Source organism: Heptranchias perlo, chromosome 23 (genome assembly GCF_035084215.1).
Source record: "Heptranchias perlo isolate sHepPer1 chromosome 23, sHepPer1.hap1, whole genome shotgun sequence".
Taxonomy (NCBI): Eukaryota; Metazoa; Chordata; class Chondrichthyes; order Hexanchiformes; family Hexanchidae; genus Heptranchias; species Heptranchias perlo.
Genome location: NC_090347.1, coordinates 19877718 through 19905123, shown reverse-complemented (window position 1 = coordinate 19905123; position 27406 = coordinate 19877718). Strand labels below are relative to the sequence as shown.

Genomic DNA, 27406 nt, shown 5'->3' with positions numbered 1-27406 from the left:
GGGGTTGAGACAACTGTAACACTTTAATTCCTGCCCTGGCTGAAATCAGTTAACTTCGTAGAGACAGGGAATCAAATTTGGAACCTTCTGGTCCGTATAACTCAGTCCAATGCCACATAGAACATCGATTTCTTAAGCCACCGGAGAGCTCCTCAGGTGTAAGAGAGAGCATATACCAATCTCAAACGCTTTTGCTCATCAGTTACTGTAAATGGATGCAGAAGCCAACTTTGAAACTTCTGTGATCCCAATTAGTGATTTTGTGAGTGTTCTTGATAACTTAAAATGAAAAATTGTTGCCTAGCAACAGTTTTTCAGGCAGTTTGCACTTTTTGGTTTTTCAAAAAAGCAGCACATCTCTCAAACCAACTCAATAAAGTCACATAAATGCTGAAGTCCATTTCTAGTCTATATGCACAAAGAACTGAGGGAACGGAATGTATCACCTGCTAAACTCATTTAAAAAGAGTAACTCATTCACAGGTATTTGAGACTAGAGAGATCACTCATCATTATGGACACCAAGCAGTCACCAGGAGAAAGAACACTGTTCAAATATACTGCATCACTTAAGTACCCAGCCCCTGCCAAATATAATCTTCCTACTAAGTTTAATAAAAAGTGGATTGTCTGCTGACTTTTACCTTGAGCCTGACAAGGAATATCCACCACTTTCTCTATCTCAGCTGTAATGTGACGCTCAGGTTCCAGGACCAGCTGTGGGTGCTCTGCAGGATGAGAAGGACTGAATATTAATCAGCGAAATGAAATTCTTCTACCCGATGAAAATATTTCTGTTTTCCTCCTTGATGTAATGTGAAGTAAAATACAGTGTAAAAAATTATCATTGGTAAAATCTTATGCTTTTAATTATTCTGAGCATTTATTTCACCACACTCTCAAACCATATTCTCCATAATGATATAACTTGTGTTGGGGCAAGCTAGACAACGTCATTTTTCCAGCCGCATGAGGTGGAATGTTTTCTCCTATTATGGTCAGACCATTAACTGGTAAAATTCATCCCAATTGTAAGGGGAATATTGAGCTGTCCAGTATCTTGGAACACATACACATCAGGCTGAGAAGTCAGTATTGTAACAGCCCAACTGACCACCCTATTACCATTATAAACTCACACAGCTATGTGTCCACTTCGCAATACGACTGCATGCAGTCCCTGCATCCTATCTCCTACCTACTTGCAACCTAGAACAATTTCTCATCATCTCCATCAGTACCTTGGGGTTTAAACAAAGTAACAGATAAAATGAACTACATGGTTAAACTAACTGATGCCTGACGTCAGTCGTCGGGAAAATGTTGGAATCCATTATTAAGAAAGTGGTAATAGGGCACTTAGAAAATCATAATATGGTTTATGATTTTTTTCAGGTTTTATGAAAGGAAAATTGTGTTTGACAAATTTCTTAGAGTTTTTTAAGAATGTAACTAGCAGGGTAGATAAAGGGAAACCAGTGGATGTCGTATATTTGAATTTTCAAAAGACGTTCGATAAGGTGTCACATAAAAGGTTATTACACAAGGTAAGAGCTCATGGGGTTCGGGGTGATATTTTAGCATGGATAGAGGTTTGGTTAATGGACAGAAAACAGTGAGTAGGGATAAACGGGTCATTTTCAGGTTGGCAGTCTGTAATTAGTGGGGTGTCGCAAGGATCAGTGCTTGGGCCTCAGCTTTTTACAATATATATTAATGACTTAGATGAAGAGACCGAGTGTAGTGTATCTAAGTTTGCTGACCATACAAAGCTAGGTGGGAAAGTAAGCTGTGAGGAGGACACAAAGAGTCGGCAAAGGGATACAGACAGGTTAATTGAGTGGGCAAGAAGGTGGCAGATGGAGTATAATGTGGAAAAATGTGAGGTTATTCACTTTGGTAGGAAGAATAGAAAAACAGAATATTTTTTAAATGGTGAATAACTATTAAATGTTGGTGTTCAAAGGGATTTGGGTGTCCTCATACAAGAAACACAGAAAATTAGCATGCCGGTACAGCAAACAATTAGGAAGGCAAATGGTATCTTGGCCTTTATTGCAAGGGGGTTGGAGTATGAAAGTAAGGAAGTCTTGCTACAATTGTACAGGGCTTTGGTGAGACCACACCCGGAGTACTGTGTACAGTTTTGGTATCCTTATCTATGGAAGGATATACTTGCCTTAGAGGCGGTGCCACGAAGGTTCATTAGATTGATTCCTGGGATGAGGGGGCTGTCCTATGAGGAGGGATTGAGTAGAATGTGCCTATTGTCTCTGGAGTTTAGAAGAATGAGAGGTGATCTCATTGAAGCGTATAAGATTCTGAGGGGGCTTGACAGGGTAGATGCTGAGAGGTTGTTTCCCATGGCTGAAGAGTCTAGAACCAGGGGGCGTAGTCTCAGGATAAGGGGTCGACCATTTAAGAGTGAGATGAGGAGGAATTTCTTCACTCAGATGGTTGTGAATCTTTGGAATTCTCTATCCCAGAGGGCTGTGGATGCTGAGTCGTTGAGTATGTTCAAGGCTGAGATGGATGGATTTTTGGACTCTAAGGGAATCAAGGAATATGGGGATTGGGTGGGAAAGTGGAGTTGAGGTCGAAGTTCAGCCATGATCTGATTGAATGGCGGAGCAGGCTCGAGAGGCCCTATGGCCTACTCCTGCTCCTTTTTCTTATGTTCTTACTTTTACAAGTAATCAGTGCCACTGATTTACAGTTTCCACGCAAATATGCACATAATCATAGAATTGAAGCCCAAAATTATCACCAACACTGTGATACTCTGCAATAAAAATGCAACTTGACTTATTCAACCAAAAAAATAAATCTGTGCCCTTGATAATATATTATGCTTTACATATCAAAATACTGTGCATCCTCTAACTCACTATGAGCAATGCCATGGTAGATCTACTAGGGTGTATATTACAGATAGAGATTTTGACAAAGAAACATTCAAGAGGAACCATTTTTGCAGCAGTCAGAACAAAACAATCAGTCTGCTGCAGCGATGTGATTTCATTGCAGATTCTGAGAGCATTCTAAACATTTGCATCTGACTGGAGTGACAAGGAAATTAGATTAAAAAATGAGTGGGAAGCTATGGATAGAATCTGGGCTCTTTTGAAAGCAGTGACCATAAAAATGATGACAAGGAGTGGTTTGGTTCCTGGAAGACAACAAGTCATTTAACTACTTGTAATGAATCGTTAAATAAATCAGTTTGATTCTGAGTCTAGACATGGGGATTTTCTGCGACTGAACTTGCAGAATGTTTCATGCCATAACGCAGGTAACTCTTCACAGAACCATGAAATTCTCAGGAACTCACCCAGCACAGACAAGAAGGCCCCCGCACTGACTGAAGGAACACTACTGCTTCGGAGAATGGCTTCGCATTCATAGTACCCAGCATCGCGCACTTTCGGGTTTAGGATGGTCAGTTTGCGGTGGTAATCACTGAATCCACTTCTCAGTGGCACCCCATCTTTCTTCCAGATAATATTTAGCTTAATCAGTGGCCTAAAAAAAACAATACACAAAAGTTATACTGTTGATTTGAAGATGTTATCACTGTTCTCCTGGTATAAAGCCTATTGGAATTATTTACAAATGATTAAAACTTTCAGTAGGTGTTGTTAGACATCATCAAAAACATTCAAGTCATGATCTTGCAATAAAAGTGCATCTACTGATAATTGTATCCATATGATTTGTATCAATTAATATTAATTGTATTCAGGTGGTGTGTATCAATTGGAGACTCTCTTGTATCCATTTATATGAGAGTTTATCAAGCGTGTGGAGTGGGCAATGTGGATCGCTGTGAATAAAGGCTTGGAAGCAACTGAAGATCAGGCTCTAGTATTCTATCCTTCACCACCTGGCTATCCAATTTATTACATCTACAGTGTGAGTATTGACTGTTTAGGTATCTGGGTTACAATTCAACTGATTGACAAAAATCAATATTTTTCAATTGCTAACAAAAGTGATTCGGGGGCGGGGGGGACTGGGTGGGAAATAATTACTCTAGTGGAATTGCTGTCTGTGTGAGTGTGTGTGTTGGGGAGGGTAGGTTGTCACCAGATAGGCACTAGTTTGTTTTTGCAATTACTAAGATGGTAAGCTTTTAGGCAAGAGGAAGAGAGGAAGGGAAATGATGAGGGTAAGTCAACGTTCGGGTATATTTCTTAGTGGCCAATTCAAGATCGGCAATGGCTAAATTTAGTCAACCCCCTCAGTTTGGTAATGATGGGTAACACAGAGGTACAGAGAAAATTATTTACAGAAGGGGTACCAGGCAGTGGGGAGATGAGTAATTAATTAAAAATCTCATTAGCACCTCATTCATATTACAGAGATGTCTCTGATAACAAAAGTACTATTGAAGGCAATTGAACAGCATAAATACCGCATTGTGCATGCTGGCGAAGGCATCAAAACCCTCTTTCAGGAGGAAAAGGTAGGTGCCATGATGTGTATCTAAAGTGCTTGCATCAGTAAAGGTAAGCACTGCCATTTTAATCCTGACTGAAAGCCATTTTGTAACAAAGAAGACATCGTTGCACTATCATATTACAGTATCACTATAAAGAGAGCAAACTGTAGTCTAAAGGTCTTCCAGAGGCACAAGTCCCCAAAATCCCATATAAAATAAAGATTTGTTTTCTTGAAATTAATACGAATAACAAAATATTTTTGAACATCTGCTTATACTCTTTCTAAAATTTGTTTTTGTGTCTGATATTTATTTTCTATCATGCATATTAACAAGGGAGGAGTTTGAATTTTGCTTCTTTTCTTTCTCTGACACAATCAGGAGATGGTTGTGAGAATGTGAAACTCATGCTGCACTCTACTGTTGTTACCGCTCTTTAATGTGTGAACTTTCTACGTCCGTAAAATGCAGGCATAACAGGACTTGGAACTGAATATTTTTGCTCTTTGTTCAAAGCAACAGCATAAAGCAATCTCATGTCAGGTATATCAATGGTTAGTACAGTTTAAAGCTTTCCCTTCACTACCACAACCTCAGGAGAACATTGCCCTACTGCACTAGCATGAACTTTCAATTCAATATTCTTACTGATCTCTGATCAACACTGTTTAGTGCAACATCTTCTGGAAGCCGTATGTTGTGAACTTCTGTTCACTGTGAATTGGATGCTGACTGTGTAAAGTGATTCATTTATGCCCCATTTATATGGCTTGATTGATGCCTGTGTGAGACAATCTTTTGCACTCTACCAATACTAAATTTCAAGTGTAATGTAACTGATTTCTGGGAAATTGGTAGTTTATCATAGGTAGCAGGATTCTCTGGGAGATGTGGTCCCTGTTGCTGGGAACTGGCTGCAAGGCAGCTTTTTAATCTTAAAATGTAACATTTAAAAAGTGGCTGTTGTACCAATATAAAGTTTTTAATGTCAGAAAGCAGTTGACCAAAAGATTTGCAAATTTAGACCAGTTATATAATTGGGCAGGTAAATCATACAACTATCTATATATTATGAAGTATAACAGATTTCAAGGCTGTAATTTAATTGCCAGGTTCAGCTAACCATCATAAACTACTTGAGGCATCTTTTTGTAAGTCATGATGTCATCTGAACCCCGTTGATTTGATTAATTGCCTTGTACCCTGTATAGCAATTGATAGTGGCAAATCGAATTCAATCCAGAGGTGTGTGAGGTAATGCATTTAGGGAGGGCAAACAAGGCAAGGGAGTACACAATAAATGGAAGGATACTAAGAGATGTAGAGGAACAAACGGATCTTGGAGTGAATGTCCACAGATCCCTGAAGGTAGCAGGACAGGTAAATAAGGTGATTAAAAAGGCATACGGGATACTTTCCTTTATTAGCCGAGGCACAGAATATAATAGCAGGGAGGTTATGCCAGAACTGTATAAAATATTGGTTAGGCCACAGCTTGAGTACTGCGTACAGTTCTGGTCACCACATTACAGGAAATATGTGATTGCACTAGAGAGGGTACAGAGGAGATTTCCAAGGATGTTGCCAGGGCTGGAGAATTTTAGCTATGAGAAAAGATTGGATAACTGGGGTTGTTTTCTTTGGAACAAAGGAGGCTGAAGGGGGATTTAATTGAGGTATATAAAATTATGACGGGACTAGATAGAGTGGATAGGGAGGACCTATTTCTCTTAGCAGAGGGGTCAGTGACCAGGGGGCAGAGATTTAAACTAAAGCATTTGAGGGGAGCTGAGGAGAAATTTTTTCACCCAGAGGGTGGTGGGGTCTGGAACTCACTGCCTGAAAGGGTGGTAGAGGCAGAAACCCTCAACTCATTTAAAAAGTACTTGGATATGCAGTTGAAGTGACGTAACCTACAGGGCTACGAACCAGGTGCTGGTAAGTGGGATTAAGCTGGATAGCTCTTTTTCGGCTGACACGGACACGATGAGCTGAATGGCCTCCTTTCTGTGCTGTAACTTTCCATGATTCTATAGTAGGTACAGCTCAGGAGGAGGCCATTCAGTGCATCGTGCCTGTGCTGGCCCTTTGAAAGAGCTATCCAATTAGTCCCATTCCCCTGCTCTTTCCCCATAGCCCTGTAATTTTTTTCCCTTCAAGTATTTATCTAATTCCCTTTTAAAAGTTACAGTTGAATCTGCTTCCACCACCCTTTCAGGCAGTGCATTCCAGATCATTACAACTCGCTGCGTAAAAAATGTTTCCTCATGTCACCTCTGGCTCTTTTGCCGATCACCTTAAATCTGTGCCCTCTGGTTACCGACCCTTCTATAAATGGCAATTTTAAAAATGATAAATATAAAGTAATAGGCATAGGTCAAAATTTGTGGGTCTTAAGTATATAATGAATGGAATAGAATTAGCACAAGCAGAAAGGAACCTCAGAATAATAGCAGAAACCTCATTTTCAATGTCCTGATAATGAGGTGAAGCAATTTAAAAAGTTAATCGAATGCTATGATATATCACTAAAACAGCTTAATACAAATCTACAGACGTTATATTGAGGTTTCACAATGTACTACGACTACACAAGCATTGTGTTCAGGTTTAGCCATCAAAAAAATGTCAATGCATCGTAAACAGTACAGAGAAGAGCAAAACGACTGGCTTTAAGTGCAAAGGGGGTGAGCTACAAGGAAAGAATAAGGAAGTTTAAGATTTACAATTTTGAAAGATGGTAGTTAAGGAAGGGTGGGGTCTCACCAAGTTAGATAAAATATTAAATAGGAAATAAAAGGGAGCCTAACAACTACAAAGTAAGCCAGAGAAGTAGAAAGAATGGAAATTAGTGAACAGTCAACTTAGAACAATTATCAGAAAACATTTCTCAATGAAAGATAAACGTTTGGAATAATCTGGAAGGCAGGATAGTAGAGGTAAGAACACTGGGATTGTTCAAAATACAGTCGTATGTTATGATTGGAAAATTAGGTTACAGAAGTTTTGGTGCCATCAAAAGCAAATACACTGTGGCATTTTTGTAATGCGGTTGCCCCCAGTGGCTGAGTGATCTTCTATGATGATGTCCTTCTTAGCTGGAGGCTGTGAGCAAAGCTGTGTGCAGGAGTTTGAAGGGCTTTTTATATCCAAGAGATTCACTCTCCCAATTTGCTTTCAAATTGGTCCGCCAGAATCCTAGAGGAGCAGCGCATGCGCAGGATGGCCATGACAAATCGCCTCCTGTGCATGTGCAGCATAACTGTGTCATAACGTTATCAACTTCTGACATCACAAATTACCAGATGTGTATCAGACCATATATGTGATGACATTATAGCATCATCAAGAGAGCATGCCCAAATCACACTGCTGTTGGTGCAGTACAAAGAACAGTTAGATAGGTGGAAAGCACTAGGATCCAGGGCAAAACAGGCCAACAAAATCCAGCTGTTTTAACTTCATCTGGCTGCCAGCTGTAGACAATCCAGGTTAAGGGAACCAGCGGCCAAAGAATATACAAGGGGCTTAAACACACACGGAATTCAGCTTTCCTCAATTCCAAATCAATGCGAGTGGGCAATAGAACCACACTACTGACTTGCATCACTCCCAGAAATGTCCCAATACTGAACTGCTTCTTTCAGTATGATTTGAGCAATACAACCCTTAATATGAGGGACAGAGGGATAGAAGGATATGAGGGATAGAGAGTGTGTGACTCTGCTGCATTAGGATTGGCATTAGGTAACCAACAGCATCTGCAGTAACACAGACCTCCATATTTACAGGAGTTTCTAAAGCAAATTATTAACCTACACCTCACTCAAGCTGCAAAATGTAATCACAAATTTCAACAAAATTATATAACAAATTTCAAGGGACCTCCTCATGACATTTTTTAAACATTAGCTTATTCATGATTATAAGATTCTTGATTCATAGGGGACTGGACTCAAATAACTACAAGCTTCTTATGTACACAGTACAAGTCAGACACTAACACAACAGTTATGAATGCTGAGAGACTGATACAGCTCCACAGTGCTCAGTCTCTCAGGTACCTCAGCTAATAATATTAGTGCAGTCTCTTGTAATAAATATCTGCCATTTTTGGAATACTGATTGGTAAATATCACATCAAGACAAATTATTCTTCATAAAATACCAAACCATTGACTCTGCACAGATTCCGACAATCAAAGAGGGAGAAATAATATGAAAATCTTCAGTAATACTTTTTGTCAATGTTGCTATTCTGCTCTACTCTAATTATTTCCATTTTTCCCTCCTCTTTCAAGATTGTTTAAGTTAATACTAAGGTAATAGGCAAGTAGGGTCACAGAATCTTTATTGCTACAAATGTTCTTCTTAAAGTACTTGCTGCTGCAAGAGGTTGAAATTCTACTCTGCAATATTTTATTGCATGGGTAATGAATGCATTAAAATGAACAGATTAGTGACTTTGTTCGATTAGAGAACAAAGGAATTTCATGCAAAAGTGCTAGCTGATGCATTACAAATATTGCAGAGCAGAATTTCTGCCCTGTGAGATTATATCATATGTGGACAGCAGATGAAGTAAAAAAACCTCGTGATTATGAAATGAAACTTTCTTAACCATAATATGTCATCACTGCAGTTTCCTTAATACACCATAAAGATTAATATTGTCATAATTTAATTTTTCCAAGAACAGATAATTAAAATGAAATTCGACGTTGATTTTTTCCCTTGAGGACAAACCCTGCTGACTTTGATTGTAACACTTAATTCTTCAGTCAGCATTCATTGGTGCTGTCACTGATACTACCAATGCAAGTCTGGATCAACTGCCAGATACATTGCTTCTGTATAACAGCCGGTACCGGCTTTACAGTGGAATCCAGTTATAGTGATTGTTTTGGCCAGTAAGCCAAGTGATCACTATAACTGGTTGAACAGATTAGGTAATTCTCAGGGGTCGATTTTAACTCCAGGCCAGGAACCTGAGCTGGCGAGCAACCAGCCCATCTGGGAACAGCAGCGGGGAGGCCCAGACGGTTTTCAATGGCTGGGCCTCATCAACATTATGCAGGATGGACTCCTGCCCGAACAAGGAGGGAATAATGAGGATGTCTGCAGGCAGAAGCAGGATTTCGAGCGGCAACCAGTTTTGATTTTATCACAAATAGGTTAAAAAAGTTTTCCATAGAGCCTGTTCAGATGGATCAGTGTGTAAATGCTCCTCCTGGTGTGGCATTGACACTGAGCTACACAGACTATCAAGGTCCTAGGTTCAGCCTCTGGTCTGTGTAGAGTTAGCTGACCTCAGTCAGCATGACAGCAGAAGTGCTATTATTGGCCTCAATGGCCTAGCTGGGGAGGGGCAAATTAACCAGATGGAAAATTGACAAACAGTTAGAAAATTTATGATTCAGATTAAGTTTTAGTACTAGGTGAATTTAGCCTTGGTCTATAAATAGGGCTTGAATTCAATATAGGGCCAAATCACCTCAGAAAAAAAGATGATATTTAACATGACAACACTGGATTTGTGCTTATTTCATGACTGAGGAAAGCTTCTACTTTTTAAGAATCAGTTTTCTCCCCTCATGTTGTGAGATTGCCAAAACTTGCAATTTCTTAAATTATTTGCTGATTTTGCACTACTTTTTTTTTAATGCATGCAGCTCACAGAGATTCTCTCTCTCCCGCCATCCTGATCAAACATGCAAGATGAAGAAACTGTGCAAAACCAATAAATAGTTAAAAGATATCACTGGTGCTAGTAGTGCCAAAGTTGTCTGTCATCTGTCTCTGTCCATGCCCACACATGAAGAATGGTCACTTGCAGAATTACTGGAGGGTTGCTGCTGCCCAAAGAATACTGTCCTACCTTAAGGTTGCACCTCCTGTAGAGGAGGGGAATAAACTGGTAACAGTGGAAGCTTTCCTCAAGGGCTGCTGGGGAATATTTCATTCCCAGGGCATTTCAGTCCTCAAGTAATAGCTCAATTTTTGCTTCTATTCCATAAAGTGAGATGTACGTGTTACTATTCTTACAAAATACTAGATTATGAACAATTTGTAAAATTGCTTTTAATTTTCATGAAAGTGGTGTAATTTGTAGTACAATGCATTGGTGATGATGTGTATGCGTGTGTGTACTTGCATGCAAATGGTCCAACATTCAACTAGATTGATCTGGTCAGTATTCTAAGTCAATGCTAAAGTGTTTGCCTTTTAATTAATATGCTATTCACATTTAGTTCCTGTGAAAAGGTTAACAAAACTCTTGTGATGCATTTTTGCAAAACCCATGTGTGATATTCACCTATCTGTTCAAACAAGCAGATATTAAGGCAGGAATTCTTTGTAGACTATATTCTTTGTCAATGCATTCTAGCTATAATTAACCTTTATTTGCTTGAGGAGTTCCATATTAATGAAGGGTAAAGCAGAAACAAAAAGGGAGAATGGGGATAGTGATAGCAAGAAATTAAGGGTAAGTTGCTACAAATAGAGAACTAGCCAAGGTAAAGTGAAAACTGTAAGATAACAATCACTGTTTAAGGCCCCAATTTTAACTTCGGACAGGTGGGTCGCGCGTTGAATTGGAAACTCACCCACTACTCCTGAAATGAGGCCTTGGCTATTTTAACTCCGTGGCCTCATTTAAATCCCGCTGGCCAACTCACTGCTCATTCTAGGCAGGAGGTCAGCTGAAAATTGTTCCGCCTGGAAGCTGCCCGCCGACACAGGTAGATGGCGGGGTCGGTTTCTGAGGGGGTCTTGCGTTCAGGATTGTGGGGGAGAAGTCCAGACTAGGAGAGGCCTAAGCTTTCCTTGTGAGGCATGAAGGAACACTCCTGCTTTTCCTGGTCCCACAAAGTAAAGAATCAAATTTAACTTTATTGGCCTCTACATCTTCCCGCCAGGTCCTGACTGGTTTTCACCTGACCCTTTCATGGTTTCATACTGGCAGGTTGTGTCAAGGTCCAGATAAAAGACAGTGGAATTCAGTTCACTGTTCTTCTGTCAAGACTTCTCCAACAATGCAGCACAAAATCCTCAATTGTTTCGGTTGTGGAAAATTAGTCCTTTTTGGGCTGACCATTGCTTAAGGACTTTGGCTCAAACAGTGTCAAGTTAAAAAAAAATCCTTTAATATTACGAGCAACAAAGGCTGATGAAAGTTTGGAATAATCTGCTATGCAAGATGGTAGAGATAAAAACATGGGTGATTCAAAATGCAGTTGGATGCTTTAATGGGAGACTTGGGGTACTAGAAGAATGACCTTTGATTGGCCAAACGGTCTTTCCTCGACCTCAACTGTTCTTGTATATTCTTAAGTTTGTTTTCCTCTCTCTTCACTGTCTTGATCCGACCTGGGCACTTACAGCAAGAGTCACTGGATAGTGTTCAGGAGTGGGAACCTTGGTTGATTTTCCTCTCTCCCTGTATGTGCCAAAGCCAATTGCCCATATTGCTGTCCTGTCTGAGATTAGCTAACTCAGCACAAACCACAGAATGAACGTGGGATTATTTTAGCTCAGCCATGCATAAATGTTCCATGGGGGAGCAGCATTGTCTACATTAATTTAAATGAATGAATCAGAGGTTGTGGTTACCACAGTTTTCTGACTGAGCGCCGATCCTCACAGGGACCTCCTGGATTGGGAATCAGCCTTTTGGAGAAATTTGGTATAGCTTAACGGGCACTACAAACAGCCATGTCTTCTCTCTGGTATCAGCTGTAGGTCAGAGGTACACACTTGTCTCGGAGTCAGAAGGTTGAGAGTTCAAGCCCCACTCTCAAGACTTGAGCACAAAAATCTAGTGCAGTATCTACTGCACTTTAGTGCAGTACTGGGGGAGTGCTGCACTAATGGAACTGCCGTCTTTCAGATGAGACGTTGAACTAAGGCCCCGTTGGATGTAAAAGATCCCATGGCACTATTTCAAAGAAGAGCAGGGGAATTCTCCCGGTGTCCTGGCCAATATTTATTCCTCAACCAACATCACCAGAACAGATTATCTTGTCATTATCAAATTGCTGTTTGTGGGACCTTGCTGGGCGCACATTGGCTGTTATGTTTCCTACATTACAACAGTGACTGCACTTCAAAAGTATTTCATTGGCTGTAAAGTGCTTTGGGACATCCTGAGGTCATGAAAGGTGCTATATAAATGCAAGTTCTTCCTTTCTTTCTATTTTTCCTAGCATGATTGTGTCTTTTTCATAACTCCTGTAAAGCCACAGATCTTCAGAACCACAGCAACTGACTGAGCTTTCTGCACGATTTGGTTGCACTCACATAGATGTGGATTTGGGTTTCAATTTTTTAGACCGCTCCCAAAATTAATGGTTTCACTTTATAAGGCAGCAAAGAACCCATCAGCCCGAGCGCACAATTCTGATTTACAGAGAAACGTTCTTCTCCTGTTCCCATCCACTACAGTGATTTACAGTACTTTCCAGCTCTGCTTTGATACTTGAAGCTCATGGGTGACATTGTAGCATCACAGGTGAAAGGACGACGAGAAAGGCAGTCAGTAATCCTTTAATATTGTTTTTATAACACAACCTTTTTGGAAGTCAACCAAACGATTCTGCTATAAACCTGCATCTAAACCTCATTCAAGTGGAATCTGCACTTTTTCCTTCAAAGGTACTAATCTCATCAGAGGTTTCAAAAGCAGCTAATAACATTTTTGAAAACGATTTAAAAAGATGATAATGCAGTGTGTCAGTATAATAGCTGTGCAATTTCCAAAGCTGCTGCCTAGGGCTGCTTATTTGAAACTGTTCAAAAATATCGCAAATGCAATAACAGTGGAATTGCTGCCATTCTATTAAACACTCAACTCTTTCTTTTAATTATAAATCAGCAGTTTCTGTCCTTTGAGGTGGAAATTGATGGAAACGCCCTTTTAACAATTATTCTTACTTGAAACAAAGCAAGGTGAAAAGTTGAAGTACTAACCTGGCATTGGCCACACATTCCATTGTAACCTCAGGGAACCCGAAGACTACACTTGTGTTCTTTGGTGAGGTGATTATAACTGGAGCTATAGGGTCTGCTGGAGCACCTGTATCTTTAAGAACATAAAAAGACAAAAATAATCTCTGAAAAGGAACTATTTTTAAAGGCTGTATACACTTGAAAATGTGTTTTTCAAAGCACAGTTTTCCCTTGCAAATAAGATGATGTTTTGGAGCAAAGGTTGTGGTGGAATTAAGCACTCACAATTTCTACAGTGATTCTATTTTAAGCTTTAAACAAGAAATCTTCAAATAACATTTTTTTAATAAGATGGTCGCACTTCTATTACTATTCAAAAACAAAAGATCCCGGCAAACTTGCCTGTCTGCTCCTATCTTCTGTAAACCAATCTGACCCTGATCACTGACCCAGAACCAATGTCGTAATGGCAATTAGCATTAGCTGTTATCACAGTTGTGTTGCTTCTTGCCGCCCCAAACGAGACAATGGAAGGCATTAATGCAGACGAATCCCGATACATGCAGAACTGGTTGGAGAACTTCATTGTACATTGTGGGTGAGGTAAATTTAGGATTGAAACTGGCAATGTTCACGGCAGTGAGGATTGTGAACATGCATAAACTATAAACAGCTTAAACTTGGATAAGAATGAATGGGAAATGATTTGGTAAATTGGAATTCTATGCTTGGATCAGGCTTACATTTAGTCAGTCAGCTGTACTGCAGAAGAAAATACATCAAGGAACCAGTCATCAAAGAGGACTGTTCCAAAGGAGAAAGGGAGAGAATTATAGATTCTGAAAAATCCATTCATTGGAATAGTACAAATCAGGTGATTATGGTGCAGTGGAGAAGTAAAATATTTTTTCAGCTTCTAAAATTAACTTTCTTTCATACAAATGCAAGAATGGCTGTATAGTCCCGATTTTTCAATAACAACAAAATTGGGGCCATGTTCCAGGCTTGACCGCTCCAACAACTCAGAGGGAGGGCTGTGTTATGTTGCATTTTCTGATTGAAGTCGCTTCTAATTTGAATAAGCCATTTGTGCAAAAGTTTGCTCAGACAGCTTGACCTGTAAACACACGTGAGTGGAGAATCTTGGTGAGTAGCAGCCAACGGCTGCAACTCACCATTAAAGGTGGCGACAGGAAGTTGACTAATTATTTACAATGGTGCAGTGGAGACACGGACGCCACAGTATTACTTTTGATGCTGAAGGGTTGGAGGTCCTCCTGCAGGAGGTGCACTGAAGGAGGATGGCCCTATTTGGAACTGAAGGCCACCTTCCAATGCAAGCTCAATGAAGTTATCCAGGTCCCTCATACCTACCTCCAAATGAGGAATAAGTTTGTTAGTATTAGGAGGAAGAAGAACACTATTTCTCAATTTTGCTCACAGTTCTTGTGGGTCCCATCAAGTCAGTAGCTATTATCCAGGAAGCAGCTGTGATACCTTCATTGTGCAGCATTATTAAAAAGAGAAATATTGAGTGAATGGCTCTTGAAAACTATGCTGCCCTCTGCATCCATTCCTCCTGACCCTAGTGGAAAACCCTCAAACAGCAGAAGGCCACTCAACCCAGACACTTCAGCATTTGTTTAGAGCACAGGAGAAGATCATTAGGCCTATTGTACCCACACTGGCTCTTTGAAAGAACTACCCACTTAGTCCTCTCTCCCTGCGCATAAGTTAGGAACTGCAGTACCCGTTACAAAGTACAATTTGAAGCACTGTACACAATTACTGCCCTTTTGCACACAGTCTTTCATTGTGCCAAAATTGCACAACATAGTTTTCTTGAAGATGAATGTGGTATCTGAGGAACAGCAAAAGAAGAATTTAAAAAGGGTACAAGGAGAGCAAACTAAGTGACTGGTTCTTTCAAAGAGCCATTGTTTCTTCTCTTTTAAAGGGTCGAGAACCAGAGGGCACAGACTTAAGATGATTGGCAGAAGAACCAAAGGCGACATGAGGAAAAACTTTTTTTTAATGCAGCAAGTAGTTATGATCTGGAACGCGCTGCCTGATAGGGTGGTGGAAGCAGATTCAGTCATGACTTTCAAAAAGGAATTGAATAAATACTTGAAGCGAAAACATTTGCAGGGCTATGGGGAAAGAGGAGGGGAATGGGACTAATTGGATTGCTCTTACAAAGAGCCGGCACAGGATCGATAGGCTGAATGGCCTCCTTTTTTGCTGTAACCATTCTATTATTCTATGAAATAATGCTGCACAATGAAGACAGACAGCTTCCTGGATGACAGCCACTGACTTGCATATTGTTTCTGTGATCTGTGCCACCTGAACAGTGATGCAAATCCTCCCTGTTCCTATAAGTTATGAGTTGATATAAAGATCCTGATGCCTTTATGGGTTCCAGCTACAATGCTCTAAGTAACTCTGCCAACCAGTAAAAGCTGTGCATCCAACTGATGCGGGCTTTCCACTAAAAGTGATCACACAGTGTGTTTCCACTTGCTTGATGCAGGTGTGCACTGCAGATTGGAAAGATGTGGAGGCATGAAATCTTCATGCTCTGGTAACCATCCCTTCTATGGGAAGAGCCATCACTGTTCAAGATGTTGCCTGTAGATTTTCCCACAGCAGATGGGACAACTGCTCTTGTGAGGCAGAGGTGACAAGACAGTTTGGAGTCGGTGTGAAATGATCTATAAATGCTGGTCCCAGGACAGTGAAAGGTACAGACCAAATGCCTAGGTGTTGTTCTTCCTCATCTAAATCAAGCAGCATGTTTGAAAGCACCAACAAAATACCCATCCTCACCACTTTGTGTGGTGAGATTTAAATGACAGCAGCAACCAAGAATAATGAAGGCAAGCATTCGAAAAGTTCAAAAATGCAAAAATGGTTGATTACCCATAAAATCAACTAACGCATTAAGCAGGAATGTAGCAAAATGTAAAAAAAATGCGAAAGAATCAAAGAATTTGAGCAGCAACCAAAATGTTATTTGCCTTCAAGACTGCTTGATCAGGCCAAAACCTTGGACTCCCATGTGTCCAGTTTATATAGACATGCATATTGGATTACACTAGGCCTGTTCATATGTAGGAAAATAATACATGCTTAACAGCTCATGTGAGCAAACTATTGTCTTTAACTAAAAAGTTGGAGCTTCATTTTTTTGCATAAGTACAAAGTATTTAAGGTGATAAGAGTGCGTCTGCACATGGCCGCTTTGAACACTGTCAATTCCCAGTCATTCATTGTAGATGCGCTCATTTAAAAAAAACGCAATCACATCACAGTCATTTCTAAACCATAATTGCTTTGCCATTATTCTATTCTCCTTCAGTTGGGAATGCTGCCTGTGCCATGGCCTCCATGATTGGCATCAATGCCATTTTCCAATTCCATGGTGGAGTACCATGGCCAGTCATTTCTCCCCTGAGAATGAGCGTTCTGCTTTACAAAATCATCCATCCAACGAGCCAACCATGAAACTGGTTCAACTCATCCACTAATGGCTTAAATTTGATCAAGGCCCATTGGACCAGAGCCCAATGCCACAGCTATCTGGCCACCACTCACTCAATATTTGTATCTTGATTTGTTTTAATTCTCAAAGTGACTCCCTCATCAAGAACTGTTACTAAATATTGGAATGTGCCATGTTCTGAAACCATAAATTAAACTACTGTTGGGAAATATTTTGCTCTTGGGTTGACTGGTGGAGGACTTGTTCAGAGGTGAAGATCTACTATAGATTCTTTCAAACCAATTCTTTCACCCATTTTCTTATTGGAACAGAGGTGCCTTTGAATGTGGCATGTGCTGATTAATAAGAGCATAATGGTTGTGTAAGATACCCTTAATAGAACAATACTGTGATGTTCTTAATCAAAAGAAAAACAGCTTAATGTCGTGCCTCCAGAGGCAGCTCGCCTATTTGAAGCAGATGAATTTCAGGCCACTTGCCTTGCCTGCAGCGACCCTTACGTAGGTGCCGAAGAGTGGGTGGAGGGAGGGAGTGGACATTGGGAAGGGGGCCAATCATGGGTCAGCAACGACTCTCGGGAGTGCTGAACTACTGATGATGATTACAGATTAAAAGTTGCTCTGAGTCAGTACGTACTGTCATTAGTATAGAGAGACATCAAGAAAGGACTTTCTGATCACTGTCCAGCAGCCACCATGAATGGAACCCATGCATTATAGGATTTGACTCAAACAACTGCACTGTAAAGTTGCACAACCTGCAACTTCCTCCAAATTTTTCTTGAAGCACTTCAGTAAATAATCCTATTCTGAAAAATAGCCTAACTTCAATTCTCTTTATTGAGATTGCAGCAACATAAAGACTTTTACATTTTTTTTGACAGATTGTATGGAACCTGTGATTTTAGCAGCTTCTATATTGAGTTATATACCATGTTAATGCCGTCAGCTCCTAACCAGTAAGTCTGATGCAGCTAGTGGTAACACTAAAGTAAAGGGATTCACTAAGTCTGGCAGACAGGATGATTCATTTTATACTGCATCTTTCCAATAGCTAGCATTAGCAAATCGCAAGTTTCCTAAGGGTTTCTATTGGCTAAGTGACATCTGTACATCAGGATTCAATGGCACCTAATCATCACATATCAAAACAGCAGCGTAACTTACCTCACTGACCTTACCACAATGGCAATGATGACATCTTCAGCAGTAGTGCAATAATGCAAATGAAGTGTCTCTGGCAGAGCCTAGACCCAACTCAAGAGGTGTTTTTTTCTCCCAGGTTCCTCCAGATATCATAGTGGCATTGGAGCAGCAATGCAAACAGTTAGCTTTGGTGGCCTCAGTTAGCATTTTATATGGTATTGGGTGAGCAGAACATTCACTTACTGGCCAATAGGGAAGATTTGTAATGAGAAGTAAAACTTGCTATTTGTGTCTTTAAACAATTATGTAGCTTGTTTGTTGCCTTTGATGCCGTTGAATCCACTCTATATCAATCTAAATGGAGCAGATTTCACTGCACTGATAGCTAAAGCTAATATAAAAGTGACATGTTGATCACACCATGTGACACTCTATAGAACTTGGGGTCACTTTGAGACATACTTCAGAATTAAACAAAGACAACTGTGTATTGATGCAGCTTTAGGTTACAACTTTGCCCTTATACTGAAAGGTCACTTTCCATTACCCTAATGCAGATAACTGCAGATGTCCAACTCAAGAAAAGGTGTTGGTGTCCAAATGCAAATGCTTTGATATTAGGTCAATGCCATTTTACCCCACTATAACCATGTCACCTTTCAGTTTATTTGTACTTATAACCTGCATTCTTCTGCTTAGAGAAGAAAGTGTAAAATAATTGCTTTTGGTTCAGTTAAAGTATGGACGAGAGCAGAGATTCCCACTATGTTTTGAAGGAGTGACAATAGCATCTAATGTTTTGACAGAATCCATGAATTTTGGTGCAAATTTGATAAATTTTCCATTTTTCAATCCAACTGCTTTTATGACCTTATAGTGCCAGGGGACATTAAAATAACTGAAGACATTGTCAGTAGGCTGCTTAGAATGCAACAACATCTTTATTTTCATTAAACATGATATAGCTTTACAAAATAGAAAGTTTTTATTTTACCCTCCTTCTAGATTCCTATTACTCCTTCCCATTATTTCACATTCTCCTTCAGACAGGGGTTAAGACAAGTTGTGTTAGGAATTTCTACATGTTTCCATCAATACTATAATCATCTAAAAGAAAACTGTCTGTTTGGGACACAACTGATCCCATCAGCCCATTCCCCAGTGCCTGACAGATCAAGGTCTGAACACTCACAAAATGCCCACCTGGCAGCCTAGGTGAAGGGCAATTCCAGGAGGATACGACTTAACTTACATTAACAGACCGCCCAGTGAAAAGTACTGATCAGATACACTCTACAAAAAGTTCCAGGTGTTAATCAAGATTGAAGCTGCAGTATCAGGACTGAGTGGAACAACTTGCTAATTTGCTTTGAAATCTGCATTAGAATTCCAGACTTGGTTGATATTCACATTTGAAATTCCTCAGACCAGAATTTGCCGGACTTGGCTGTTTTGGTTTGGCATAGTACCAGAGTATCGGTGTGATAGAGGAAGAGACAGCTGGGGTTCTACCTGAAGTGGTGTTTCTTCACTCCTGACTGGCTAGCTGGTGACAAAGCAGCACCGCTGAATATTTTTGATATCTGTTTATCAGGTTAAAAAAGTTGCGGTGGTAACATCAGTGGTAATTTTGGGAATGGAAAGGGGCTGAATAGTCCCGGTAATTCAGCACAGTCTTGCATAGTGGGAGCGCCTGGCAGTTTCATCTGTTACCATTTTTGGGGATGGGGGTCATAAACTGTACAAACAAAATTGGGCGTGAGGGAGAACATATCTCCCCTCACTCCCCGACTACATATGTCCAAGATCTAGTCTCTCAGCCATCGTCCGAGGCATATGGCCTATGAGGAAGAAAATACATTCACTAAATTACATAAATTTCATCGTGAAAACAGCATGCCTTTTAAAAGCTGCAGCCCTGAAGAAGTAGGAAGGTGTATTTTTACAATCATCTTCCTGGACCGTAGCACTTTAAGGACACTGTTAGTAAATTAAACCAAAAAAGAAATCTCAGTCACAGAACAGCACCAACAGAGGAAAGGAATTCAAGTCATAAGGTGAGTGGTAAACAAAACTAAAGAAAAAAGATGCACAGAACTCTGGGCATAAGGTTGAACAGAGGGAAAAGGGAGCATTCACGGAATTGTTAAGAAGTAAATGTTACCGTATGTCACAGATTGGTTGCTTTCTTTAACTTTTGAATGCTTCATTTTCACAGTGATAAATACTTCTTGGCCCTGAGTACTGGGCCAAATGTAAAACTATGTTTGCCTTTGCTGCTTTCCTAACATCACTCAATCCAAGGATTACCAGAATCAAAGCAAAAATTCTCCTTTTTTGTCCCTTCCAATGTCTTTCCCAAAGGTGATGACTCATGCTGGGGAATGGGTCCATGGACTGAAGCACCCTTAAACCTCCCCTCCCCCGCCCCCCCACCCCAACAAGGACCTCGCCCAAATTCTAATTGTCGCGTCTGAGCCTGAACAATGAATGGTGGCAGACACAGAGGCCTACACAGTTGAACCTGATCTTGTCCTCACCTGATATCCACTTCAACATTGTGCCAGGACGTATCAATGAATAGAAACCACTAAAGGGATCATTGGCTAATGCTGATCCCCTCAGGTGTGGAGTTTCCCTGGCTGAGATCAGCTAATGCAAGATGCATCAGGGATCAAAACTAATAAAATAATTTTAATGAAAATTATCAGAGTAATTATAGAAATTAATTTATGCTGTTCTGAATACAGATCTCCAGAATGTTGACAAACAAAGCAATGGAGCTCCAATGTTGACAAACCATGCACAGGAGCTCCAAGACAAGTCAATTTGTTTCATTAATTTTCAAATAGCTGGCAGAAATACTATCCCTCCAAGGTCAGTATTAAAGCAACTTGTGAGTATAACCAAAAAATTTCACTGGGGGAGATGTGAGTATCACAGAGGAAAGAAACAATCTCACTTGACGACAAAAATTGCATTCATATAGTGCCTTTAACATAGACAAATGTTCAAGATGTTTCACAAAGGCGTAACGAGACAAAATTGGACACTGAGCCAAAGAAGGAGATATTAGAAGGGGTAATCAAAAGCTTGGTCAAAGAGATTTTAAGGGGGGTATTAATGGAGGAGTGGGAGCTGGAGAGGTGCTGAATTAACCCTGGGATCTTCCTGCGCAAATTGACTGCCGCATTTCCTATATTACAGATTTAGGGAGGAAAATTCAAAAGCATGGGGCCTAGACAGTTTAAGGCATGGCTGCCAATGGTAGGGAGAAGAGGGAAGGGATGCACAAGGGGCCAGAGTCTGAAGGTCACAGTGTTCTGGGGCGTGGTTATAGGGCTGGAGGAGGTTACAGAGGAGGTTGAGGGGACAAACCATGAAGGGATTTAAACACAAATATGAGAATTTTAAATTGGGGGCGTAGGAGGAGCAGGAGCCAATGTAGATCAGGGGGATGAGTGAGTGGGGCTTTGTGTGGGATAAGATATGGGTAGCAGAGTTTTGGATGAGCTGATATTTATGGAGGGTGGAGGATGGGAGGTCGGCCAGAAGAGCCAAGAAATAATCGAGTCTGAAGGTGACAAAGACATGAAAGAGTGTTTCAGTAGCAGATGGGCTGAGGCAGGGGTGGAGGTGGGCAATTTAATGGCTTTAGAAGGAGGTGGTCTTTGTGATGAAGAGAATATGAGGTAGGAAGCTCAGCTCAAAGTCGAACACAATGCTATGGTTGTGAACAATCTGTGGTCGTGAACAGCCATTCGTTCGCCGTTCACCTTAAAGGGTAAGTGCAATATAGGAGGTCAAATTATTTCTGCCTAATTCTTGATTTATAGTGACAGTAAAAGTTAGTGAGGATTTGCGGGTTACACAGTAACACATTCTAAAACCTTACCAGCAAATGTTCTTTCACCTTCATAAGCTGAGAGAAACCAAGAAAAAGGAAACAGTCAAGAGAAAAATCAATAGGTACAAGCAATGCACACAACAGAGTGAATCGCAGCAAGAATGGAACAACTCTGCTTCCAGAAATTCCCAGCAGCCCACAGCCACTGAACCTATTCAGCAGGCTCCTGCCTTCAAGTAGCCTTATAAAGTCTGCAGTCAGCGAATCATGCTGAAACACAGTTTGTTAACTCTCATACAGGAAGATGGGGGCTGCCTGCGGCATCAATAGCTTGAAAAGTAAAACTTCCATCAATCCTGTATGTAGTACCGAGAAGGCCCAAGGCTGAGATTTCACCCTATTTATTAAACCCATTGATTAAATCTTCACCTAATTTCCATATATATTTTCTGGGTTATAAATGTGCTTCTATTGAAGACTGCTTCAAAGCCATGTACATTGAAATCTAACTATAATTGAACAATTTTAATTTGAATTGTGGTTGTCTTTACAGGCAGATGGTCACTGACTATAGGGCTACATATCAATTTCTCTTCTTATTGTTGCTGAGGGCTGTAATTGAAATATGTTTCACATAAACATAGATCCCCTTGTCAGACAAAACATGATGGACTGAGTTGAGAAATACCTAACACGGCAGTTTTTTTGAACATTTTTCAATTTTCAGACTGTACAAAAACATAAATTATTACAAAAACTTAAAGCAGAGACTCAATGACCTCACAGATTGGACACCCTAATTTGGCCATGTCAAGCTTTGATTTCTGAAGATTCTTTTGCAAGACAAAACTACACCTTCAAATATGAAAGGAACTTCTGAGGCTTAATTTTTAAGGCTGCGTTTAATGACACCACCCGGTGTAATTAACAAGATTTGTGGTTGCGCTGCCAGGAAGCGGGAGGATAATAATTACCTAACACTTTACCTGGAATGTATAATTTGATGCAGTCAACACGATCGAGTGGGACTGTACAAGGGGCCCAGCTCTGGGGCTCTTCCATTACAATTCTGTGAGACATTAACTGGAACCCCGGCACTTACCAATGCCTGCAGGAAAGATGGTGAGAAACCCCCTGTGTGCAGAGTGAGAATTTGTAACATGTAATTTGATGCAGTCAGGCTGTAGAGTGACAGTACTGCATTGTAGTTCTCTAATGAAGTTCTCTACATGGCTAAGTGCAGAACTTGGCAATGTATAGCACTTCTGGAACTCACTGCCTGAAAGGGTGGTAGAGGCAGAAACCCTCAACTCATATAAAAGGTACTTGGATGTGCACTTGAAGTGCCGTAACCTACAGGGCTACAGACCAAGTGCTGGAAAGTGGGATTAAGCTGGATAACTCTTTTTCGGCCAGCACAGACACGATGGGCCGAATGGCCTCCTTCTGTGCCGTAACAGTCTATGCTTCTATGGCCAGTGCTCAAGGAAATTCATTCCAGCAACTTATGAGTGTTCTCAAGAGGGCAGAAAAAATAACAAATGAACAAAGTTTGATGTGATAGATTATTTAAGAATTGGTAGAAAAAATAGGGTTAAAATAATAGAGTGGAGAGGTTTGTCAGGTGAATAGATATTCTCTTATTTTTAACCAAAGTTGTGTTTAATTTAGTAGTTTAGGGGTTATGATGCAGTAGCAAAGCTACTCCTGATATGGAGTAGCTTTATATTTGCAATATTAATGGATGTTTCAGCATCAGTTTATGATTTGAAAATTTCTAGGAAGATAGAAATTCCCCATATCTATCATTAGTCTAAGGCAGGGTGTCCAACCTGCAGCCCCATAGTCCTGACAAGTCAGCCCTCGAAGACCAGGCAACTCAGTCTTATTGCACTTATATTTATTTTGTGGGCCTAGAGATTTAGAACTGGCAGTTTTTAGCACTGTTGCTCATTGGCAGATAAATCTTAACTCACAATACCAAGATCTGTTAGAATCAGCAACTCAAGGGGCCGGATTTTGCTGTAATAATAATGGTGAGGCTAACAGCGCTCACTGTTATTCATGTACAAAAAGGACAGCAAAACTTCTGGCGACCGCACATGCACAGTTAAACAAGGAAATCGGGCAGTTGCTGTACTACATGCCCTGCTCTTCCAAAACATGCGCCAACATGGCATCTCGCCAGCTGGCTCCCCCATTCAAATGTATTGAACGGCGTGAAGTTCCTGCACTGACGTCATAGATACAGTCTAAACCCACCACAAAAAGTTAGCGTTTGTTCATTCCAGTCTAAGCAACCTTTTAACGGCGTGATAAGTCTTAATTACTGCCGAACCACCTCTCTGGCACTGAAAATCCACTTTTACAAGTGTGGACTCTCGTTCCTTCAGATTTTAATTCTTGTTGGACATTTAAAAAATAATTTAAATAATTTTTAAAAACTTTTTCTTTCTGTCTCTTTTATTGTTGTCTCTTAATTCAATCTTTCTTACCTTCTCGTTATTTTGCTTTCTTTACCTGATTTGACAATGAATTCACTATTCTAACTTACACTTCCTGGTTCTGACACTGCGCTGTTATAAACGATGCTTCAATTTGAATGGTTAAGGAGAGATACACAGTTGCTTGCCCTGTTCACATAGGTCCCAGAGGCCCTGTGGAGGGCAGGGGATGCTTTCTGGCTCTCTAATTTAGAGGAAATTGCCGTGCAAAAGCTCATAGAAAGTCTATGGGCAAATGCGTTCGCGCTCACAGCCCAAGATGTTAGCAAATTATCGGGAACGTGGATTCAAAATTTTATGTGGTCTCTGAGGCTCCGTGGTATGCTTGTGGCTCACAAAGATAAAAGCTTAAACACCCCTGGTATAAGGGTTGAAATTACATTCTGAGTGTCTGCGTAATTTGCATCAGATATATGGATTTCATGTTAAAGTCCAAATTGCATATTAAAAAATTAGCTGCCTGTGCAAAAATAAATGCATAAATATATCAATTGGCAAAATAGTTATGGAAAATACCATCTGAGCTAGAGATTTTCAAAATTCTGGTCATTTAGGTTCCTAACAACAAGATTGGTGAATAAGTCACTTAAAGAATGCACCAGCAATCGAGTTCTTTTCTTTAATACTATTCATACTTTCAAATTAACATTGCAGTAATAATTTTGTTTTAAAGGGTTTGTACTAAGAATTCTCCTGTTATCCTGACCAACATTAATCCCCTTAATCAACACCATCAGAAACTGGCCATTCATCTCTTCTGCTATTTGTGGGATCCAGATGTGTTTAAATCGGCTGCCATGTTTGCCTACATAATAATGGTGACTGCACGTCCAAAGTAATTCAGTGGATGTGAAGCGCTTTTCAGCATCCTGAGGACATGATTAGCTCCCATGTAAATCTAAGATCTTTGCATGTTTTATGAGTAGAAGGAGAGACAGAATTTGACAGAGGAGACACAATAGACTTGTTGTTGATGTGTTACGTTCGCTGTTGCTGATTTGACTATCACTAGCAGTTCGCTAAACTCATCTCTTTTGTCCCCTTCGGCTTCAGAAGCGAACACTGTTCTGAAGAAGTAACCGGCCGGTGACATTAGCAGTAACAATGATAATATTTCTCAACCAGCCTCCTCTCCCCCTCCCAATTTCCTGCAAGACAATCATTCTGAGAAGCAGTGAAACTGGCAATGTGCCTTTGATCAATGACTGGTATTTCAGTCTCATTCTGTTTAGGTCAGACCTTGATGAGACAGCTTCACAAGTAAATTTGTCATAAATGTAATCATGAGGTTAAATGGACTGTAATGTACCTGCCTGTCAGCTGGTGAGAGGTTGTATCCGAGGATAATCTGTGCGCATCACGGAAGAGTTATTACTGCAGTACAGGATCATTTTGACCACTCCCAAAGTAGTGTCATACATGTTTAACTCTCTCCTACGTAAATGTCTTCCAAAATAATGACTTTAATTCAGATCGTACAGTACACTCAGTCTTGCTCCATGCCAATATTACACAAATTAAACCTAGCCGCAGGGGGTTTAGTAAACAAACAAGATCTGCCACAATTCTTCTGATCTGCAGTAACAGAATGTGTTGTGCCAAAAAGATTACAATAGTCAAGCTATTCATACCATAGGGTCAATGAGTGGCCTCAGAAGGTATTAGAATGGGTTCCAGCTGGAAAAAGAAAAATGGAAGAGCAAAGCTAAAATGGTGGAATAAATAGGAAGATCAGCACGGAAAATTGCTAATCGGCAGAAAACTATGGGGGTTGACAGGGGAAGAGCATGATGGTGAGGTCTTGTGGTTCGTATAGCCTAACTGATTAAGTTAACCATAGAATCATAGAATCATAGAATGGTTACAGCATAGAAGGAGGCCATTCAGCCCATCGAGCCCATGCCAGCTCTTTGTAAGACCAATCCAGTTAGTCCCATTCCCCCGCTCTTTCCCCGTAGCCCTGCAAATTTTTTCCAATTCCTTTTAGAAAACCACCTTTGAATCTGCTTCCACCACCCTTTCAGGCAGCACATTCCAGATCGTAACTACTTGCTGCGTAAAAAAAGTTTTTCCTCATGTCGTCTTTGATTCTTTTGCCAATCACCTGAAATTGGTGTCGCCTGGTTCTCGGCCCTTCCACCAATGGAAACTGTTTCTCTTTATTTAAACCCTTCATGATTTTTAACACTTCTATCAAATCTCCTCTTAACCTTCTCTGCACGAGAATGACCCCAGCTTCTCCAGTCTTTCCACGTAAGTGAAGTCCTTCATCCCTGCAACAATTCTAGTAAATCTTTTCTGCACCCTCTCTAAGGCCTTCATATCCTTCCTAAAGTGCGGTGCCCAAAATTGGACACAATACTCCAGTTGTAGCTGAACCTGTGTTTTACAAAGGTTCAACATAACTTCCTTGCTTTTGTACTCTATGCCTCTATTTATAAAGCCTAACATCCAGTATGCTTTTTTAACCGCTTTCTCAACCTGTCCTGCCACCTTCAAAGATTTGTTTACATATACCCCCAGGTCTCTCTGTTCCTGCACCCCTTTAGAATTGTACCATTTAGTTTATATTGCCTTTCCTCGTTCTTCCTGCCAAAATATATCACTTCGTACTTCTCTGTGTTAAATTTCATCTGCCATGCATCCACCCATTCCACCAGCCTGTCTATGTCCTCTTGAAGTCTATTACTATCCTTCTCACTGTTCACCGCATTTTCAAGTTTTGTGTCACCTGCAAATTTTGAAATTGTGCCCTGTACACCCAAGTCTAAGTCATTAATATATATCAAATAAAGCAGAGATTCTCGTACCAACTCCTGGGGAACACCAGTTCCTCCAGTATACCTTCCTTCAGTCCGAAAAACACCACTACTCTCTGTTACATGTCACTTAGCCAATTTCGTATCCATGCTGCCTATGCCACTTTTATTCCACGGGCTTCAATTTTGCTGACAAGCTTATTATGTGGCACTTTATCCATCGCCTTTTGAAAGTCCATATACACAACATCAAAGC

General features: G+C 40.4%; 2 protein-coding genes across 2 annotated transcripts in view; both read right to left on the bottom strand.

The window, feature by feature from the left end:
* sdk2b (sidekick cell adhesion molecule 2b) overlaps nucleotides 1-27406 on the bottom strand; it is a 712889-nt gene that overhangs the window by 223478 nt on the left and 462005 nt on the right. Inside the window, exons 6-8 of the mRNA XM_068004137.1 lie at nucleotides 13412-13523; nucleotides 3332-3522; nucleotides 645-728 (exon numbers count right to left, since the gene is read on the bottom strand). Coding sequence (XP_067860238.1) covers nucleotides 645-728; nucleotides 3332-3522; nucleotides 13412-13523 — 387 coding nt within the window. The remainder of the gene's footprint in view (nucleotides 1-644; nucleotides 729-3331; nucleotides 3523-13411; nucleotides 13524-27406) is intronic.
* rpl38 (ribosomal protein L38) overlaps nucleotides 1-27406 on the bottom strand; it is a 535859-nt gene that overhangs the window by 296201 nt on the left and 212252 nt on the right. The gene's annotated exons all lie outside the window — the stretch shown is intronic.